At 34.9% G+C, this 23,260-nt stretch overlaps 1 protein-coding gene and 1 pseudogene across 1 annotated transcript in view; both read left to right on the top strand.

Moving 5' to 3' along the window:
• SEMA3E (semaphorin 3E) overlaps nucleotides 1–23,260 on the top strand; it is a 243,878-nt gene that overhangs the window by 187,139 nt on the left and 33,479 nt on the right. Inside the window, exons 5-9 of the mRNA XM_021689557.2 lie at nucleotides 6,580–6,673; nucleotides 17,584–17,703; nucleotides 18,799–18,941; nucleotides 20,169–20,283; nucleotides 20,672–20,741. Coding sequence (XP_021545232.2) covers nucleotides 6,580–6,673; nucleotides 17,584–17,703; nucleotides 18,799–18,941; nucleotides 20,169–20,283; nucleotides 20,672–20,741 — 542 coding nt within the window. The remainder of the gene's footprint in view (nucleotides 1–6,579; nucleotides 6,674–17,583; nucleotides 17,704–18,798; nucleotides 18,942–20,168; nucleotides 20,284–20,671; nucleotides 20,742–23,260) is intronic.
• On the top strand, nucleotides 21,567–21,666 carry LOC123326479 (annotated as a pseudogene).

Here is a 23,260-nt window from a genome sequence, read left to right as displayed (position 1 = left end):
TTTGTTTCTAGTACTCTTAGTACACCAGGCATACGTTTCTGGTAGACAGAGCTAATAGTGTGGAATTTAAGAGACTACTGGCGGAAGATGAGGGTGAGGAGAATGGAACCGTGAAGTAAAATTAAAGGAAACACGAAAGCAGGGGAAAGATGATTGGCCCACAAGTATCAGTTTAAGCCAATATTTATTTACAAATTCAGCACAAGACAAATGAGTTAGAATTTTACTGTAGATGTATTATATATGCTTTTAAAAAATGTTTAGCATCTGCAAGCTATTTCAGTAATGTTAAAGGAAATAAAACATTGGAACATATAATTTAATAAATAGATAACTAATGATATTTTCTTCTTTAAAAAAATCTTAATACACATTTTCAAACCCTGACTATACCTTAATTACCTCATAAAAGACACTCAGCCGTGCCCAGCAGCACAAACATATATCCCCTCTCCATCTACAATGGTAAGTAGGATGGATAATACTGTCTGTAAAATGAACATGGAACCAGAAGTTCGAAGACACTCTTTGAGACTTGCTAAGCCTCACCCTGCCTCTGATTTCTCATCTATAAAAGGAAAATAATATTTGTGAACAGTATTATTGACTCTGTTTTACCTCATAGGCTTATTTTGAAGGTGAAACAATATATGTAAGAGTAGTTCCTACATCTTAAAGAATTATACAAATATGACGTGTTTTAGAAATTACAAATGTAAAAAAAATTAAAATGCAAAACTATTAGTGTCAAAATGTTTACTTAAAATTTCACTCCTGTTTTGTATTTTTTCTGCTAGTTTATTCAGTGTTTGGGAAATGTTTCAAATATTATTTAATACATGTTTTTGATTGGCAGAAGAAAGGAAAAAGTTGTGTAGTGAGTCACTTTCAGAATTAATTTGCTACAGGTTATTAGACAGCTATTATGTAAAGAACTAAAGCGCATGATATGGTTATTCTAGACACTGACTTACCAAAATTGTATCTTTATTCATTTTTGACGGCTACGTGTTTACCTGCCTTGCGTATTTTACGACTTTTTCTCTAGCCATTAGAAATAGTTAATAAAATAGGGGATTATTTGTTTTTGTCCTCTAGTTTTTTTCGGACATCTTTCAGAATTTACCATTGACACTAAGGGCAAAAATAGTTCACCACACTGACTTACTAATGGGAAACTCTCATTTCATTTAATTGGCATCCCATTTAACACCTAATATGCAGTTACTCACACCTATTGAAAATAGCTTACAGCAGTCTTGCTGGGTTCTGAGTGCTCCCTTCAAGGCCTGAAGGGGAAAATTCTCCTGGAAAGATTTACCATTTATTCTTTAAACTTTTTTTCTGAAGAGCACATTTGCAAACTACATGTCCTGCTTTCTCTCAAGCACAGGGGAGCCTTTTGAAAACCTTGTTCATACCACACTGAAACCAAAAGTGTAACCCACACTGCTAATGCTAGTGATGTCTTGCAAATTTAGGCCATGTTACCCAGACAGAAATTCAAGCCGTTAAAACACAGATAATGGAAAGCCAGTGTAAGTACTGACCAACATTCTCAATAAGGTTAAACACCAACATTACATATTACTTGAACCATAAGCGCAATTGCTTTGGGGTCATTGACAATGTCATCATGCCTCCAGTTTTCTGGTTGGTTTGGTGGCTGAATTCCACTTCATGGAAGAAAAGGCTATTACTCGCTTTTTAGTATTTTATTGGATTGTGCACTAAATTAAACACTGCATTTAACATCACAAGGAACTCTCAGTGCAAGAAACGTCATTCTTGAATTTATAGTTAATTTTGAAGTCAGCTTGATCTGTGCAGAACAAAGCAACAGACGTTTGGAATTTGCCTGTTTTCCGTTATCAATATTATCCAGTCTAAGATAAAATTTTTCTTTGTTCCTCTTCTCAACAATTTCCACATCTCTGCTGTATGAAGTTGCAAAAATAATATATTGAGTCCTGAGGAATTAAGATGAATCGAACCAGTGTGTCTTTCTTTCATATGCAGCTTTAACAGGGTAAAGAAAGCCTTCGCTCTAAAATCATGAAACGAAAGATCAGGTAAATTATTAAAAACTGCTGTCAAGTTAGTTGTTTGATAAAAATTAAGAACTCAGTCTTTACTCTTAGCTCAGTATTGAAGTTTCATTACCATACACCACAGTATCAAAAGAATACCTTATACTCATTTAAAAAAAAAAATCAGTCATATGGAGAAACACTAACTAATAAATGATTGTACCTCCATGTCACACCTCCATATTACTTCAGATTACATATTATCATTAATAAGGTCATTGGGGATGAAACAAACACCACTATCATTCTTCAGTATTTGATTTTATTTTTAATAAATGCCAGGGAGTATTCAGTTATATTTATCCTAACCCTTAATGTATTAATCCTGGTAAGAATCCCTATAAATTGTAAAAGTATATATAAAAATATATTATCTTCATTAAATAGCTTGGGAAATTAACATCTATTCTTCCTGTAGTTGTTTCAACAATGTAATAGTTTTACTAAAGCCAATGGCGATCAAAATATAGAAAAACAGTAAGACCATGAGGTTGCTTTATGAGCAGCCCTCAGCATGCACAATTTATATATATTGTCTAGTTTCAGATCAGCACACTTGTCTACAGCAGTCTGTGAGTTCTTTCAGATACAAAGGAAAATAAGCAAAGGCAAAAAGAAAAAAAATTGTTTCTAAAAAGGTAGTATTTTTTCAAACATCACACACAGTTGTGCATTTATTATGTGCCAGGTACTTTATTTGATAGAAGGGATCAGAGATTAACATCACATGGGCAGTTTCCTTGAGAAAACCCTACAAACTAGTAGGAAGGAGAGTCAAACAGACAATTATAACGGAAAAGTAAATGATACGAAAGAAGAATTCATATGATGCTTGCTAGGACACAAAAAGGGAGAGGAGGAGATTCTAGGGCAGACAAAGAGGTCAGATCAGAATTCCTGGGGGTGCTAGAGTCTCTGCTGAATTTTTAATATTATATGGGCATTATTATCCTGAACACATAGATGAGCCCAAGTAAGAGATCTTCAGAAAGGGGTACCTGGGTGGCCCAGTCGTTAAGTGTCTGCCTTCGGCTCAGGTCATGGTCCCGGGGTCCTGGGATCGAGCCCCGCATCGGGCTCCCTGCTCAGCGGGAAGCCTGCTTCTCCCTCTCCCACTCCCCCTGCTTGTGTTCCCTCTTTTGTTGTCTCTCTGTCAAATAAATAAGTAAAATCTAAAAAAAAAGATCTTCAGAAAGCTGCAAGTAGTTCATAACCCCCGGCACCCAGTCTGTGAGAGCAGTTCCAGAACTTTCAAGGGTTCAAAGCACCTCTTCATTATTTTGTTATAAATAATACAGTCTTCAAAATACACATTCCAGTAGTTTTCAAATTTAAGAAGTACCACACTCTACAATCCAATTGGTCATTGTCTTTTTTTTTTTTTTCTTCTTTTGTATTATTTGAATCCTGGAGTATTATTAACCAAGTGCTATGGATGGATGAAATGACTATCTCCTCTAAAGATTGGGACCTTTCTTCTCTTTTTTTTTTTTTTTTTATTTTAGAGACAGAGCACAAGAGGGGGGAGAGGGAGAGGGAGAAGCAGACTCCCCGCTGAGCAGGGAGCCCGATGCGGGACTTGATCCAGGGACCCCAGGATCATGACCTGAGCCGAAGGCAGTCGCTTAACCAACTGAGCCACCCAGGCGCCCAGGGACCTTTCTTCTCTTTGTGCATAAAGATACTGGTGCTTCTTTAAAGCAGGGGTGTTTTAGTACTAAGTTTATCTTTTTTTTTTTCTTTTTATTCAGTAGTGGGCTACACAATTAGAAACTGAAGAACACATGCATTTATTTTTTTTATTTTTTTAAAGATGTTATTTATTTATTTGACAGCACAAGCAGGGAGAACAACAGAGGGAGAAGGAGAAGCAGGCTCCGAGCCTGACGCAGGGCCCGATCCCAGGACCCTAGGACCATGACCTGAGCCAAAGGCACACGCTTAACTCACTGAGCCACCCAGGCACCCCAGCACATGCATTTTTTAAATTAACATGCTAGTCTGTCCTTTATTCCTTTATTCAAAAATATGGATTTTTAGCGGTGATGTAAAAAGCAGGCAAAAAGTTTAACTCTTTCATTATTTTAAAATGACTCTACGTCGAGGTAGCTTTAGCCATTAATCAAATAAATGAGGTATTTGGAGTCTTCTGCATTAATAGTGAAAGGGTTCAGTCAAGGTACATGTGAGTTTGGACGGGAGGCATAGATCTCTGAGAATATTTGAGTGTCTGGCACTCATTTATTCTCAGGGTTAAATTTGAGGTTTTGTAAAAGAGGGTGTCCTTTTACAGACTCAGCTAGATGTACCTAGAATCAGGCCTCATACATAACTCAAAATTTCACCTGATTCTGGGTTCCACTTCATTGTTTGCAGAATGTTAGGGTCATAGGCGTCTTTTTGAATATAGGATTCTGTTGATTCAATCAACTTCTCTTGAAAGTTGAAGACACTGATACATCAGATAATTGATACCTCAGACCTGTGCTGAAATTCACCAATCAACAGCCTCTGGAGACTAGATTATGATTTATACTTTTGAAAACCTGTGACTTTTCTAAGAAATTGTGACTTCATTCCCTTCATCTAACTACAGTCCTTTGAAGTCTGAGATTCTCTTGATCTTAGAATTCTTAGTTTGCATTTTCTCTGTTTCATCTACTTGACAGTTTAAACTTAATATATTGCACTGATTCGAATAAATAAGCAACACCCTTGTTTTTCACTTGCAGTTTCAATTTTAGTGTTGAAGGTATCTAATTTTATCCATTAGGTAAATCACCTTCATCTGTCATTCGTGATAAAAAGTTGAGTATCAGAATTTTGAAGTTGTAGAAAGTCTTGTTTTAAGAGAGCAGTTCAGCATATCTTTTTAACAGCTTTCTATGACCAAATATTTGGACATTTGGCTGGATTAGAACAAATATAAAATGTATGTTCTACCAGCTTTTCTCAAGTAATCTCTAAAGTGGCAGTGACTAAAGGGTCAAACAAGTATTACATTCACACACTTGGTCACTTTCTCCTTCACATAATGCTGTGGGTCAGTTTTCCTAGTTGAGATGCAGACCCTTCACAGGTATTAGTTGGGCAGACCAATAATTCTGTCTCATTTGAACAAACTTTTTTTTCTCATGTCATTGCAAATTTGTCATCTCTGAGGAGCGAACACAAAAATGTCTCCAATTATTTATGGGTATTCTTGTTCTCTACTGATCTGTGTAAAGTGTGTAAGTAGGAAAAAAAATTGGCTTCAAAAAAGTTTTGTGGCTTTTAGCCACGTCTTGGTCAGGAGCCTCCATTTGTTTCCTAGGCTGTGGTTCAATTCCAAGGATAAGACTGGAGGGTTATCAGGGTCAGGTTTTGGAATAGCAGGATCAGAATGGTGATTTTAGAATATCAAAGAGAGAAAGAAAAGTATGTCAAATAAGAATGGCAAGATCAGGACAGAACAGATAATGGGGAGTAGGGAGGGTGGCTAAGAAAGTCAAATTCAAGTTTGAGAAAAGTGGCTGCAACTCTCAGAGGGTACTCCAGACTTCAGGATTGTTTTGAGGTTCATGGTTCACAGATGGGCGGGGCTATTGATAGACACTGGTGGGCAGTATCAGCAATATTCTGTTGCAGAGTAGTTGTTTATTTCCTACAAAATTTTCAGTATTGATTCTTATTGTCACTTTTCCAAACTACTTTCTTTTACCCAAACCATTTAAGCACACTTGATGAATAATAATTATAAAAATATATTAATAAGAATTTTGAAATCTGAGAATATTCAGAGAAAATTTCTGTAGTTACATGCTTGCAATAGGAACCAATGAAGTAGTAGTTTTTCATAGAAATATTTTCAGGCTCTCATTTATGTGACACGAGTCTGAAATATTGCTCATGATGTGACATTTATTTATACATCTATATTCCAGTGATTGTTTATGCAGCCATCATTCTCTAAATTATTAAAGTTAAATGTCTATACAAGAACATGTGATGAATAATAAACATGATTGGAAATAAATGATCCATATTGATAGAAAATTTTATCAGTTTCTTTTGCAGACCCTTAAAAAAAATCACTAGTGGCCTTTGTTTTCACAAAGGCCATTTCTGTATTTATCACTAAAGCTCCCTTTTAGTAACCTTCTTTTAGCGTGTTTTCGTTCCTTTGGAGTATTTCCCGGACACCTCTCAGAACAACCAGTACTGTCCGCTCACATGATAAAAACTGCTAACATCTTTCATTTCATCACCTGCATACTTCTTGGGAGGAGTGAGAAAACCCATATGGGCCTGAAAACCCATGTATTTATTTACAAAACCCAGTTTGGTCCTAAGTTACTTGATGATACTCACTGGTACACTGTTTACAATACCTGCTCTGCAAAAGGTCAGGTTTTTGTCTGTTTTATCTGAGCAATTAGATTCTTATTAAAGTTGGCAATTACATAATGGCTTTTCTGGTTTGTTTGTTTGTTTGTTTGTTTGTTTCAAGGATCCCCTGTTTCATCTGGAACGGCACAGGTCCGAAAGAGGAAGGGGCAGATGTCCTTTTGAGCCCAGCTCCTCCTTCATCTCTACCTTAGTTGGTAATTATTGTTGCCACAGACATCAGTTGGTCGTCGTATTGATTCTGAAACTTTGGTTAGGTTCTTCTGGTGTTTCTTTATAGGGGTAGACGAGTCATATTTATTTATCGGTGCTGAGAACAATGACATTAGATTTCAAGTCATGCTAAATTGAACCAATTTGACTCTAAGATAAGTGCAGCTACTATGAAGTGTGTGTGTCTCCTTCTGAAAACACAAATTGTTATTTAATATCTGATACAATACATCTTGTATTATGCTGTTTATTGTTCAAAAAATGCAGTTAGAGAAATACTTCATAAAAACCTGGCCAGAATTGTAACATATGTTAGTTCTTTTTGTTTTAATTACTCTGTGACTTGAGGGAAACTTTTAATATTCTCTTCTTGGTGCTTTTCTCTGTATCAGTAGAATTCATCAGAAGGCCATCTCAATTGAGAAAGTTAAAGTTATTTTTCTAAACTCCTGTTAATCTAGAATGTTAACTATAGAGGTTGACCAGTTCAGAATTCCATTAAATGTCCACATTGAAATAATAGAATAAGCTGGCATGTCTGATCTAGATTTCCATTTGACTCCATTTAATTAGAGGAGGTGCTTGAGTACCTCACTTAAGACACAATGAAATTATTTTTCTTTCTCGTTTATATTCTCGGGGTTTAAAAATGCCATACTTGGCAAAGTAGTCCAGCACTGTGATGGTACAGATGGATGAGTTCCCAAGTACAAAGTTGAAGAGAGCTCTCCCCGACACCTAACTAGGTGCTATGAGGAATCCTTTTCTCTCAGGGTTGCGAGGTTCTGATATAAGTATTATACAGATGTACGGATTTCTATTATCACATTTGTAACACTTAAGAGTTATAGGCTAATATTAGGTCATCCTATTGGCAGAAAATGGGAAAGTATAAAATAACATGTGGGGACTTGCTATCCTAAAGAAAGGGTAAACACTTAAAACTCCCCACTGAGGAGTAATCAGAATACCATATGCTTGATTTTGAGTTGATACAGATATTCCTGTGTATTCTAGAAATTATATAGTCCCTGAACTCAGACAGACAGTTCATTTTGATGGGGACTTTGCATCCCACCCTCTGTACTTGCCCATCGCAGTCATGGCACTTAAGTCCATGTAAGTAAATCTTTTTATGTATAATGGACCCTTGAACAACACGGGTTTGAACTTCATGGGTCCAGATATATGCAATTCTTTTTTTTTTTTTTTTATAAATACAGTGCAGTACTGTAAATGTATCTTTTCTTCCTTATGATTTTCTTTAACAACATTTTCTTTTTTGTAGTTTAAGAATACAGTAGATAATACATAAAACATGCAAACTGTGTGTTAAATCAATTGTTAGGTTATCCATTAAGGCTTCTGGTCAATTAGTAGTTAAGTGTTTGGGGAGTCACAAGGTCTTATTCAAATTTTCAACTGCAAGGTCAGCGCTCCCAACTTCCTTGATGTTCAGGGGTCAACTGTGTATCTGTAGAGCAAAGATCTTCTGTTAGCTCTAATTAATAGGGAAAGATTGATTTGCTTCAGCCCCATAATTTGAAAAGGCTCTAAAATGAGATTACACATAGTAAGTAATTAAGTTCTTCCGGAACTTGCATAAAGAGATGTAATATTCTTAAAGAGTATAATATTTTAAAGAAAAATAGTATTTTAAGATAGCTAGCATTCCTCTAACTTTGTGTGTGTGTATGTGTGTGTGTTATAAACAGAATATGAGGGAGACTTTATTTATTTATTTTTAAAGATTTTATTTATTTATTTGACAGATGGAGACACAGTGAGAGAGGGAACACAAGCAGGGGGAGTGGGAAAGGGAGAAGCAGGCTTCCCGCCAAGCTGGGGGCCCGATGCGGGGCTCGATCCCAGGACCCTGAGATCATGACCCGAGCTGAAGGCAGGTGCTTAACGACTGAGCCACCCAGGCACCCTGAAGGGAGACTTTAAATATGAAAATAAGATTGCATAAGTTTAAACTTCTGTAGGAATCAAAATCTTAGGAGGGACACTTTGAATGAATGCCAGATCCATAAATGTTAGAAATGGCAGTGTATGCATTAAAATACATGCATTTGATAGATAATTTTTTCTAATGCTTTTAGTGCTTTTTTGGGGGTAACTTCACAAATTTAAAATTTGAATATGTTTGGAAGAGATTTTCTTATCATTTCTTTTACCGTACAGGCCTCCTATAAATATTCACTGAATAGACTCAATATTCCTAAACAAGCAAAAAACAAATTTTGGGATATTATTCATAAGAATATTACAAGTGATATTGAAAGTGGAAAATTACAGAGTAAATACTACTTCTATAATGAAATCCTAAGAAGATTAGCACACCATTTAATTTTAACATTTCATTTAAATGGTTTAAACAATTCCTTTAGTCACCCTGCCACTCACCACTAAGCCTCCCTGGAGCTTATTTATGCATGAAACCAGGAACTTAAAACTGAATTTTTTAAGAGGGGAAATATTACTGGAGGGACATTTCCAAGTGAGTTTCATTGAACTTCCAAATCAAATTACACTGTGCTGAAATGTGAAGTGCTTGCCATCTGGGTGGCTGTTTCGCGCATTCAGACGAGAAACCAAATCATAAGAGCCCTCCAAACTAAACACAAATGTTATAGGAATAATCCCTCCAAAAAGAAGAAATAAAAATATAATTCTTCACATTTATCCACTAGCTTTCATCCCAAAGTACCTTTGAAAGATCGTTTACTCACTATAGATACCCGGCAGCCGCTGAGACGGAAACCTGATAACCTATGTGAGCCAGCAGCTCTGAGAGAGAGGAAATAAGAATAATTCACCCAGTTGAAAAAAACAGCAGGAATCTGGGCTGGAAAAATGGAGCTACCTGAGTTGGAATTTGGCAAACTCGGTGTAGCTTACTCCAACAGGGAAAGAATGCGTTATTGTGGTATTTTATGGCCACACATGTTCTCAGCTGATGGGATAGGACAAGACTCCAGCAAAACGATGACCATCTTGAGACCGCAATCCTTCTTTGTTTCTTTGTTAATTGTGGCTCACACTTCCCGTTGAGTGCCTGTTCACCTTAAGATGCGTTTTCATGAAAAGAAACTAGAATTTGTAACAATACTCATAAAGCTAACAAGGCCCCTAAAGAAAAAAAAAATGTGCTGGCAAATCAAAGAACATCTTATCATTTCTTAACTTTAGATACAGTTTTCATTTCAGTTAACTTAAATTCAGTTGGCTGAAGATCACATGAACTAAAAAGATTACCGAAAAACTGAATAAAGAAAGATTATTTGCTAGGTAAAAGACAAGTTAACAAACATGTTTTAATTAAATTTATTATCTAATTTAGAAATGAAATGTTAGTATCTTGCAATGATGCCATGTGAAACAAGATTTAAGAAGTAAAACAACCTCCTTGTTTTGCTATGTTCTGAATGCTCACACGTCAGTCGAAATGAAATCATACATTAATTAGGGTTGGTCTCCAAATGCCACTTGATATTAACATAATTTATCCTGGTGGCATAGAAATTCATAATGCAGGTGCAATATTTCTACATGTTTAGCCACATTTTCCCCTACCGTGATTACTAATTTTATATTAAAAATGGTCTTCAGTAAGTGTCTGAAGAATGTAAGACATTACAACCTGGTTTTAAAAACACTTTGTTGAAACACTGGAGTATTTAGTAAAATAAATTGATGTATTACTTGCCTATACCTTTTGTTTCATCCAAAAATAGTACTTATATTGCTACCAAATTATTAGGTTTGGTGATTAGCTAAATGAAAATTTAGGAAATACAAATATATATATTTAAGGGAGGCGATGGTGAGCAAAGGGAGAGAGAGAGAATCTAAAGCAAACTCCACGCCCGGTGGGGAGCCCAACACAGGGCTCCATCTCAGGACCCTGACATCATGACCTGAGCTGAAATCAAGAGTTGGACACTTAAGTGAATGAGCCACCCAGGCACCCCAGGAGATATTTTATGTCATATATCATTTTGGCCAGGAAGGAAAATATTGGCCGACTCTTTCATCAGCTCTGTTGGATTTAATATTGCAATATTCTTAATAAGTTTATAACACCTTCAGTAACTGCAGGATTTTCCTTATACTTTGCTGTCTCAATTCTATTGCTTTTTTTTTTTTTTAAACATTTCATTCTGACCCAGATTTGTAGTTCCAGGTGTAATTTTATATTTACTATACTTGACATGACTATGGTACGCTCACATGCATATTGTTAGCATTTGGGGGAAAACCACTCTAATTTGTCACGTACTTTTTCTTTGCTTTCAAAGTGTTGGCTTTGTTGTTAGGATATTTTTAGGATGACTTCTCAACTTAAAGACTTAGTAAATTTTATTTCAACAAATAACCATGAGTAAGATATTTTAGGCACTGAAAATTTCTTTCTACACTCTTTTTGGTCCTATGTTACCTTTTTAAGCAAATAAAATTACAAAAGTTTATAGCCACTGAAATTTTATTCCTGTACTTTTATTCATAATAATAAGACCTTTGTGAATATATCTGCTCACTATATATTCTGTAAATTGAAGGTCAGTGTTGACTGAATGAAAGGGAGCTGGAATATATGCAGAGGAAATTTAAGTGATTATTTTAAGCTATTAGTAGCATTAATTTTTTTAAAAAATAAATGTTCCTCTTAAATTAATTATATCCAGGACAGAGTTATGAATGAATAGTTCTGGCACAAAATATGACTTAATAAATATTAGAAAAATAAATGAAAAATATGAATGAAGATAAAATGTATGTCTTTATAACTGTAGCCTCTATAAATGTAACAAATGAAGTGTGTTGCCTTATTTCTTGAATTCACCCCAATTGTACAGAAATTTAGACTTAAAGTCATTCCTTTGCCATGTTCCTGTCCCTAAAGAATGTCTATAATTTCTTATCCAGCTCTCTTGCTCTCTCACATCTGGCAAAATGCCAATTATCCACATGCTTATTGTTGCTTCTGGCTATAACTACTAGTCTCTACAGGCCTCTTTGAATATTTTGCTTATCGATTCCTCAAAACAAACAAAAATTATAAGGCCAGGGGGCACCTGGGTGGCTCAGTTGGTTAAGCGACTGCCTTCGGCTCAGGTCATGATCCTGGAGTCCCGGGATCGAGTCCCGCATCAGGCTCCTTGTTCGGCAGGGAGTCTGCTTCTCCCTCTGACCCTACCCCCTCTTGTGTTCTCTCTCTCACTCTCTCTCTCAAATAAATAAATAAAATAAAATCTTTAAAAAAAATTATAAGGTCAGAAGAAAAAAAAGTCCAAACAACAACTATATAACTAATATAAGGATATATTCTGCCTGGTTACTTTTAGCATCCTAATCAGAGTGTGAATGTAAAGTGAGATGTGGATGTTGGAATATATGGATCACTCTTCTCCATCCTCATCCTCTTGCATGTATTTTGTTTCTATATGCAATGATGCCTGTTATAGTCATTCTACAAAATAATGCATCTGCTATTAGAATGATTTTCTAACAAAATTATACAGCTCAGTTATAAATTGAAGCAGTAAAATCAATCTTTAACCATGTGCTGTCCATGAGGCAAATATATTTCACATTATTTAGATGTGTAGACATTTACAACACAAATAGGAGAAATGCTTGAGTAAAACCTAAGAAGATAAAAAGCATGGAAAACTGAATTTTGTCTTACGACACAATTAAAATCTGTATTTCCAATGTGGTGACTAAAAACTCAAATTGATTAGTAAGTATACACTCCATGAACAAAGCTGTTGATAAGTTTCATAAAACATGAAGGCAATGAAATATGTTTAACTGAAACTTCAGTTAGAGTTCTGTAAAAAAGGAATTATGTAGAAAACTATTGTAATGACGCATTTTAACGTAGAATTATTTACAGTGGATTTGTTTTTTTATATTGCCAAGAGTCAGATGATTCTTATTTTCTTTCATATAAGCAGTTTAGTGTAGACACAGTCTTTTGGGGCTGAAACTATTAGGGACAAATACTGGAAGAAAATAGAGTCCTTGTGTTCATGAATTAAAATTATTAAAAATAGGCTTTTTAAGGAACAAAAATTCAAGGAATTCTGTTCTTCATATAAATGCTTAATAGTTTTTTCTTTCTTTTAGTATTTTTTTCCTGAAGCATTTTTGAAAAATCAGAATCTTGTCGTGAGTTTTTATTGCATGTCATAGTTTTATTAAATTTAAGCACCTAAAAGAATTTTTAGATACATTCACAAATTAATTCATTGTGCTCTTCATGGATTCGACAAATGCTTATTGAGTGTTTTCTGTATTCCAGACACTGTGCAAGATATTGGGGAAAAGAGAATATATAAGACACATCAAGAGGCCTACATGCTAGTGAGGCTTAATGTCAAACATCTAAGCAGTCGGTTAATATAGTAGGATGAGCAGTATGATAGAAATAGGCACGGGGTCTATGGTGGTACTGGGAATCACTACACTAACAAAAGTTTCATCAAGGAAGGCTTCGTAGAGGAAGTGGACAATAGCTGGGTACATGGGAGGTGAAGCAGGAAAGGAGGTGCAGAATTTAGGCAGAATGTTTCCAGGCAGAATATAAAAGCTTGGCAGGCTCAAGAAATTACACGTAGGTCTCTGTGATTTTACAAGTAATGAAGACCATGAGATACTGAATAGCAGATTTCAAGCTGGGGGCTTAGTATGACAGATTTCCAGTGCAGAACTCTTCCCACTGTTCTTGTGTCTGTACAGAGAGCCTATGTTGAGCATGACAATAATAAGTTACATTCACCTGTCAAAACACCCTGCAGATGCTCTGTTTTTTTAATTATAACCACACTTGACCATCTAAAATTAACATAACGTCAGGTACCATCAGAATTCAGTGGTATAACAAATGAAATGTAATATATGGCATAAGAATCAAGTTGGTTATTTATATTCAGAATATTGAAATAGATCAGATACCAGTTAAATCTATGGCTAAGCTAACACATTTATTAAATATCATGTCTTTATCGACATACAAAACTGAAAAATTAGATTGTTCTGTTCTTATCATTGAAACTTTAAAACATATTAGTTATTTATATGAAACCTTTTTAACCCATGAAAATATGATTTATCCAGATTTTTTTTGCACTTTGTAAAATACCAAGGTGTTGAATCAAAAATATACCCTAATTATATCAAATGGTTATAATTTTAAAGTATTCAGTTGAAATATCATACATATGTACTTTATGTATTTGCTGTAAATAGTATCAATTATAATGATGCTGAATATGTTGGCTCAGTTAATTACTGTTATGTAATATTTGTGCCTAAAGGCTTATTCTACTTTATGATTTTTCAAGTTTTTTTTCCTTAGGAAAATGTTTTACCAAGCATAACTATTATCTACTACTATGAATTTATTTTATTCTTTACACTGATAATAAGCAATGAAAGGAGAATCTTTCCCTTCTGAGGAAAATCTAACATTTCCAACAGAAACACATTTGGTTCAGTTTACACAGCATTGAGTTTTTAGCACCTGTCTGGTTTCTTTGAAGTTTAAGTCAAACAGTTCATATTGTGTTGTTTGAATTGTTCACAAACTATTTTCTTTTATCTGAATACAGAAAGGGAAATTGGGTAAAATTGGTAATATATCGTCTTTTCCTTTGTGCAGATAACTTCTCTTGGATGTGTTATTATTCAGTATCAAAGGGCTGCCATCTAGTGTCTCCACAGGGTACTTGTTTGTTAAGTTTGTGAAATTGATTAAAACGAGAACTTTGATACAGTGTTTCAGATTGGGATAAGTGCAGTAAAATTGTTGTGAACTAATGTGAAGGTTATTTTCCCATAATAGTAATGTTTTCAAATATGGAAGTTCTAGAAATTTTTTAAGACATTAAGTCAAACCAAATATTAAAAACTTAAGAAATAGAAAACTGTCATGGTTTTTAAGAAATCTCTTTTTTTGTACCCATTTGTGCATTAAGCATTTGGCCAAGTCCATATTAGAAAAACAGAATAATTTTCCAAAATGGCCTTTATATTTTATATGGGGAATATAATCAAGCTTAATAATTAACAACAAAAACATTTCAGAAAAATCCTCGCTCTGGTGGTTCAATAGTCAGTGAACCCTTTTATGGGTCATCTCATTCTTTCATGCCATAAAGTTGATGTTCCCCAAGGCCTTTTTAATGAATTTAACATGAGTCTCTTTTATCCATGTACAACTAGTGCAGAATGCCTCCCACGAGCGGTTCATATCCCTAACCACTGAATGCATTTTATCTCAAAATCGCCTTCTCCACATACAGATATAACTTTCTGAGGAATATAACATTAACTGACTTTGATATAAATTGTGTTGCCTTTTTTCCCTTCTGTTACCAAAGAACATGCTTAAATAAGAGTTCTGATATAACTTTTCTCTTTTAAGTCCAGAGGTAAAGCATCTTTTTTTATTTTCTGTTACTTTCCTTACCACACCTCTCACTTAGTGTACATTTGAGTTACGGGATGAACTCAACAAATACAGCTCTGTTTTTTTAACTTGTTATCTGGAAAATTTTCAAATCCATAGAAAAATTGAAAGAGAAGTAAAATGTACAGCTTTATACCATTTACCTGGATTCATCAATTGTTAATACTCTGCCATATTTACCCCTCTCTCTCCTGTTTCTCTTATATTAGATATATGTATAGTTTAAAAGCAAATTCCTTGGTGGGAAACCTAGATTTTATTTACCTATTTCCTGTATATATTTTTTAAGTATCCTTAGTGGATTTTGTGAACCAAAAAAGCTGTTTACATTTACTTTGTATAAATGAAAATTAGTTTATTATTATAACATTTTTAAAAGCTTGCTTTTCCTAAGCCTTTAAATTCAATTTATATCTCATTTTTCTATTCTTAAACCTGCTATAACAAAAGCAATTATCTTCACTTTTTAAAAAGTAAATCAGTTAACTCAAGTTGAAAATAAACTTCTTTATAAAGTGTCCTATTTACAGCACATTTGATTACTTTCTCAAATTTTAAGCCATACAAACATATTTAGTCTATTCAGGTTTTTTTTCAAAGTTTTAAAGGCCTTAACTTAGAAAAAACCCTTTATAAATATTGAAATAATTTTAAAAATCTAATAAAATTTATAAATGTGAGGATCACCTGGGTGGCTCAGTCGGTTGAACATCTGGCTCTTCATTTCGGCTCAGGTCATGATCTCAGGGTCATAGGATCAAGTCCTGCATGGGGCTCCGTGCTCAGCAGGGAGTCTGCTGGAGATTTTTCTCCCTCTCCCTCTGCCGCCATCCTCCTCCCTGCTGTCTCTCTGTCTCTCTAAAATAAATAAATAAATAAATCACTAAAAAACTAAAATTTATAAACTTGAAATCAAGTTCTCCTAAATTCTGTTTATATACTCGGTCAAATTTTTAAACCTGTAACTTTAATAATTCTAATTCTAAAATAAATTATTCAGTTAAATGTACTAAATTAGAGATGCAATTAATTTGAATTCTCTTAAACTTTAAAGCACTTCAAATACCATTTGTACACATTCCATATTTAACAGGAAAACATTAATACATTGAGCTCAGTATAGTCATGAGCTCTATATTTTTAAACCTGACCAGAGTTATATGATATTCATCATGAGACTTTTACCACCCTAAATTGAGGGTGGTGCTTCTAGTGATCTGCTACTATCATTTGCTTCTTTTAGAGATTTTTGCCAGGGTCAGGACACCGAAACTGCATATGCCTAGGACAATCTCTCTGGCCCCACTCATGGGCACACTGATTATCTTTTGTTGTCCCTTTAACAAAAGAGAACTCCAAGTTCCTGTGTTTGAGAGGTGTTAGTCTTTCTGCAGTTCCCTTTACCTTTATTTTATTTTTCTATTTGTTATTTTTTTTTCCTCTTCTCATAAGCTATTTAATGTTTTTCTGGCTGTTTTCAAGGACACATTGTCATTTCTTGAAACCCTGCATACATTTGTAATTCCTCGATCTGATTTTAAGTCTGGGACCTCCATTGCATGTTATAACTGACTTCGTTCATTCTGTTAACTGATTGAATTATAAATTCTTTATATCATTCCCATCTATGCCACAAACTTACAAATTAAATGACAACTAATTGGATTATTTACAACATTGTCAGACTTTGTGGTTCCTATACTAAAATCATGTTAATGGAAGCAATCTCTTGTTCCAAGAAGGATTTGAGTTAGCTGTCTTGCATATAATACCAATAATAATAATATAAAAATTAATAATAATACCCTGATGATATAAAGGTTAAAAGAAGTTTGGTAAAATAAAATGAACCAGATTACTTGTCAAATATTCATATAGGTTTGGGGCGCCTAGGTGGAGCAGTCAGGTAAGAGTCAGTCTCTTGATTTTAGATCAGGTCATGATCTTAGAGTCATTAGATCAAGCCCTTTGCGGGCTCTGCACTCAGCGCGGAGCCTGCTTGAGCTTCTTTCCCTCTGCCCCTCCCCTCCACTTGAGCACGTTCTCTCTCTCTTTCTCAAATAAATAAATACATCTTTTAAAAAATGTATCCATATAGGTCTTAGTATATGCCAGCTATTGTTTGAAGTGTTTTACTCTTTACAGTACTTTTGAGTGCTATTCCTGTTTGGAAATGGGGAAACTGAGGCACAGAGAGGTTAAGCAACCAGCCCAAGTTCACACAGCTAGTAAGTGGCAGTCAATATTCCAACCCTAGCAATCTGACAGTACCATCCATGCTCTTACAATAGTATTCATTTCATGAGGTCATATACAGTAAACCTGGGTATGTTTGATGTCATTGTGGCATATAGATTGTTGTCAGATCCAGAAACAAATACTGACTTCTTTTGAACTGATGTTTCCACGTAGGTAATGAATTGTTTGCTGGACTCTATAGTGATTACTGGGGCAGAGACGCTGCAATCTTCCGGAGCATGGGGCGACTGGCTCATATTCGCACCGAGCATGATGACGAGCGCCTGTTGAAAGGTAGAGTTCAAGGGAAAAGAGCATGTAAATCAGAATTGAAAACAAGTCTAGAATTCAGGGGAAATTTGCCATTTTGATAATAATAATACAAATGTCTTTTACAGTTTTTAAAATTTCAGAATTTTAGTAATATTCCTAAATTAAAATATTATCTGTAATATGCATATACCATTTTTGATCAAAATGCACTGGCTGTTTTATAAAACCAAATTACCCACATAGCGATACTTAGAAATCAGGATTTAAATGAAGAAAACAAACCAAATATATTAAAAGCAAAAAAAAAAAAAACAACTTTTATCCAGGAAGTTGTTTTGTTTTCTCTTGTCAGTTGGTATATTTTGGATGAATTGATAGCTTTGCTTATTTTAATGGGATCACATTGTATTTAGAGACAAATAAAATTCTAGGAAAATCACTAGCCATTCATAGACAGAAATAATGTTTATGTTTTAGCACACTGGTCTATCCAGGGATTAAAATATCATTTAATAATGAATGTTTTTTTATTATTTTTAGCCTTTTTATTAAGCTTTAGAGTACATAATCATTATTGGCAGCATGTTATCATTAAAATATTTGATGTAGTATATTAGTCAAGGGTTGTTCACGCCGATCCCTAAGACTACAAACACAAGGACTTTAAAATAAATTTTCTACCTTAAAAATTAAAATGGTCTTCCATGAGCTGCACTGGTAGATAATCTATGAATTTAAAAAAATGATAAACTTCTCTACTCAAATATTTTACATATATTTATGTTGACTTTTTATATATATGGGAGGAAATTAATGGAGATGATCACCATCGTGCCCCTAATCTGTTCTTTGAATGCATTTTAAGGTATGTTGTTTGAAATTGGTTTTTCTTTTCTTGACTCGTATTTCCCAATTAAAATGTCCTCTCCTAGTTCTAAACTGTTGGTTTGCAAAGAGAATGGAGATCTCTACATGATCTCACTGTTCATACAAAATGTCAAGGAAAAGATTTTATTAAACCGAAGCATTCATGTGATAGACAATTTATTGAATAACCTAGCATTTTGTTGTGATAACTGTTTTACTTTTCTTCTACTTTTTTTTTTATATCTGTAGAACCAAAATTTGTAGGTTCGTACATGATTCCTGACAACGAAGACCGAGATGACAACAAAGTGTATTTCTTTTTTACCGAGAAGGCCCTAGAGGCCGAGAGCAGTGCGCAGGCCATTTACGCCCGAGTGGGGCGACTCTGTGTGGTGAGGCCTTTCTCTCTTGTTCTGCGTGCTTACCTCACGATTTACCATCACGCCTTAGTGATTGTATAGTAGGCTTTCTACTTTAAGATATTTTCTAGTTAAAAAAAAAAAAAAAGATTTTCTAGGATTCTGTAGGCTGCCTAAAACCAGTATTCGCTATCTAATCTTTAGACTTCACATCTCCTGAAAGTTTTATCTTAAAAGAGCTGTGCCTTTTGTGTGATCATCCTCATTTTCAAAGCCATACTAAGGAGAGCGAGTCTGTAGGTAGGCTGTACTTCTTCCCACACAGAAGTTTGAGCTCCCTTTTTAAAAATTAATTTAACCAAAATCTTTCTAGTTTCTTTAATCCACATTCTAAGTAATTTATATTATGTTTCAAAAATTCAGTTGGTTGATTATGTAGAAAAAACATCTGTGGTTGGTTGGGTATTCAGATAGGCTGTTAGTGAATATTCAAAACCAACTGAAGTAGCAATGTATATTAAGAGAATTGCAAAGATAAAGTTTGATATTTAAGAATAAATTTAAGAGGGGTGCCTGGGTGGCTCAGTCGTTAAGCGTCTGCCTTCAGCTCAGGTCATGATCCCAGGGTCCTGGGATGGAGCCCTGCATCGGGCTCCCTGCTCAGCGGGAAGCCTGCTTCTCCCTCTCCCACTCCCCCTGCTTGTGTTCCCTCTCTCGCTGTGTCTCTCTCTGTCAAATAAATAAATAAAATCTTAAAAAAAAAAAAAGGAATAAATTTAAGAGGAAATTTATATATACATATATATGTCCATGTATGTACATTTGTGTGTGTATATATGTGCAAATATATATGTAGGTGCTCTGTATGTGTATGTGTGTATTTCAAACATTTTTTTCTTTTAGAAAAAAAAGTGGATGTTTTCTGTATTTCCAAGATAAGTAGATTATCATTAATACTAAGTTTATTGTATTATAAAAGCCACTGCTTTATATAGGATAGACCACTCTATTAACATTCTTTAATACCTGGAAAGTATATTTAATGGCCCAGAGTGAAAGTATACTAACAAGGCATGCTGTGCAAACCTCAAAGAGTTTTTATGGGGAATTGCATCTTTGGTATTATTTGAGGATTAGGCTACATTTTCCAGATTAAATAAAAAGAATTACAACTGTTCTCATCTGCATGTTTAATAATACACAATTTGTTGTTGTTAGAAGCTCCTTAGGTACTCACTAACCTGCTTTTGTTCATCACAGAATGATGTGGGAGGCCAGAGGATACTGGTGAATAAGTGGAGCACTTTCCTAAAAGCCAGACTGGTCTGCTCAGTACCAGGCATGAATGGAATTGACACCTATTTTGATGAATTAGGTAAATCTTCTTGAGAGAATTGAATTTTACTCTGTGATGTGTATTCCTCTCTCCACGCCTCACTCTCTCTAGCATGTATGGAAACTTGCTTCCTGCAATGAGCAATTTTCTGGTCTTTTCATTGTGGCCAGGGGAGTTTCAGGAACAGGAGATCCCTGTCAATAGCTGATGGTCAGCACTTCGTTCCTTCCTTGAGGCCCAGCTCAGGGTCATCCTGAACAGCCAAGTGTTTCTCTCTGCTGTGATTTGGTCTTGGGCGTATGACTGTATATGGAAAGAAATTGATGTCTTACATCTGTAATGGGTTCTAAGCTATTTTATGTCAGTATATTTTCTTTACATGCAAAGAGGACTAAAAATATTCACGTAATGGTCTTTAATTTTCCAGAGGACATTTTCTTGCTGCACACCAGAGATCATAAGAACCCAGTGATATTTGGACTCTTTAACACTACTAGGTGAGAAATTTACATGATCTATAAAAACAGGATGAAACAAAATATGCCTTACTCCTTCACTGTGTATGTAAGTTGGAAATACTGTTGACCCATTGTCCTTGTCTATTATTTTATGTCACTAATTTCTCTTTGTTCTCTTATGTTTGCAATTGTTCTTTTATTTTTAAAGCCATGATCTCAATTCAGATCTTTATTTGTTACTGTTTGAAGCGCCCCAGCATCCTTCTGTGCTCAGTATCCTAATCTCCTTCCTCTCTGACTTCCTTCCTCCTTCCTCTCTCAGAATGATTTTCTTCTCGTAGTTTATGATATTAGTTCCATGCTACAGAGGCTAGCATAATTCTTTTAATTGTCATATAGTTTTCCAAGTCAGGTTTTCAAGGCTCTCTATCAACTCTTAGCCACTCAGCTTTGCAAGTTTTTCCTACAAGATTATACCTTGACAGAATCTGTGTCTAACTCATTAGGGTTCCATCACTATGATTTTATTTACCCACCTGTCTTGCTTCAAATGACTTTATCTTCCAACACTGATTTATATCAGTTCTTCGGTACTTGTCAGTTGCCATCTATAAGAAATATTCTTTGATAACTTAATCACAGAGCACTTTGCTCATTCCTTTATTCAGGTTGTCCTGCTCCCATGTAGATTCATAGCAAACATATATTTATGATTTGCCTTCCATGTTTTAAATTTAAATAACCTGTTCAAGTTTAGGGCATATAATCTATTTTTTCTCTTTAACGTGTTTGTGTTTTGTCCATCAAAGTGTGTTAGAAAAATATGAAATGTTATTTCATGTGTGTCAATACATGAATGAAAAAATATCATTAGAATCAGTTTTGGATTGGAACGATACAGAGAAGATTAGCATGGCCCCTGCGCAAGGATGACATGCAAATTCGTGAAGCGTTCCATATTTTTATGCCACAAAAAAAAAAAAAAAAGAAAAGAAAAAAAAGAATCAGTTTTGGTTGAAAGTTTACACATATAATTTCCTGAGTGTGTCTTTCCAAATAGGAGAGGGTAGAGGTGAGATGACTGGAATGAGAAATAAAGAATATACCTTGGGCTGCCTGGGTGGCTCAGTTGGTTAAGCATCTGACTCTTGATTTTGGCTCAGGTCATGATCTTACGGTCTTATGATGGAGCCCCATGTTGGGCTCTGCTCTCAGCACAGAGTCTGCTTGAGATTCTCTCCCTCCCTCTCCCCTTCCTCTGCTCTCCCTTCTCTCTCTCTCTCTCAAATAAATAATTCTTAAAAAAAAAAAAAAAAAGAAAGAATATACCTCAGTTCTTGTGACAGGAATAGAATGATTGAATTCCCTTCCTCTTTTGCATTGCACTGGCCTTAGACTGTGTTATAATCATGTTTACCTTCTTTGCTCAGGGTCTCTCCACAAAGCTTTCATTTGTTTTTTCAGCAGGTAATTTCATACACTCACTTTGAAAAAAATAATAAAGTTCTTCCGATAAATATTGTGCTATTGTAAGGAGACCTTTTCTTCAACAGAGAAACATGGAAACAATTTTGCTATCAGTTCTTCCTTGATGCAAAGTAAAGGAGTGCATGTAGATTTGTAGTTGTCACAGTCCTCGGAAAATCCCTAACTTTTTTTTTTAACTTCATCTTTATTCTTATGCCATTGCATTCTAATTCCATGGCTTTATATAATAAATAAAAGCTATGGGATAACCAGAATAGGTTTTTTGTGGGTTCGTATGGTCAGTTTATGAGCTACTTTCCTAAGTGATAGCATAATGGATCTGTCTAGATTTCAAAGACAACACGTTATTTTCTTCCATTATTTCAGTTGTGACTGTTCACTTTATACATAAATCTGAGGAAAAGGCTTCCCAGCTGTTACCTGACGTAAAGGTTGGTATTTGTAGCATGGTGATCAAAGGTTTATTGCCACTTTAGTTGGGAAACTTTCTCTGGTTTTCTCACTATTGCAGGCATTTCCAATTGCTTCAAGGTGTGTTATAAAATGTGTGAACTGATGTCCTAAGACAGTAATATAACTGCTGTTCTACAGGTGTCTTCGAGTGTAGGAACTTCTACGTTTAGAAAGAACTGGGCATTGTGCAGAGCACTTCCCTAAACATTAATTATTTTGATTCTCACAGGAGGATGGGGACATGTTAGAATTCATTCAGAGCATGCCAAATTAAGGAAGACGGCCAGATTTTTATAACAAATCACTTAAAAATGTCCTTTTGCAGAATCTTATCACAAATGCCCCTGGTAAAACTTGCTATAGTTAGTCATCGGCTCTCTTTATCTTTTGCAAGTAGAACTTTTTATTAAAAAAAAAAAATTATTTCAATTGCTGCTAGTTCTGGAGGTAAATAATCCGAGTTTTATATAATTTAAGTCATTTTCCCCCAAATTAACGTAGTTCAGTCCAGTCATCTTTCCAATATGGTACTCAGTTTCAGTGGCCTGGAGGTCACTGGAAAAGGGGATGTACAGCAAGCTTATTGATGCCTCTGTGACCCCAAGGTAAAGGATGGA

Source organism: Neomonachus schauinslandi, chromosome 12 (assembly GCF_002201575.2).
Source record: "Neomonachus schauinslandi chromosome 12, ASM220157v2, whole genome shotgun sequence".
NCBI classification, from domain to species: domain Eukaryota; kingdom Metazoa; phylum Chordata; class Mammalia; order Carnivora; family Phocidae; genus Neomonachus; species Neomonachus schauinslandi.
This window is presented reverse-complemented; position numbering and strand designations above follow the sequence as displayed.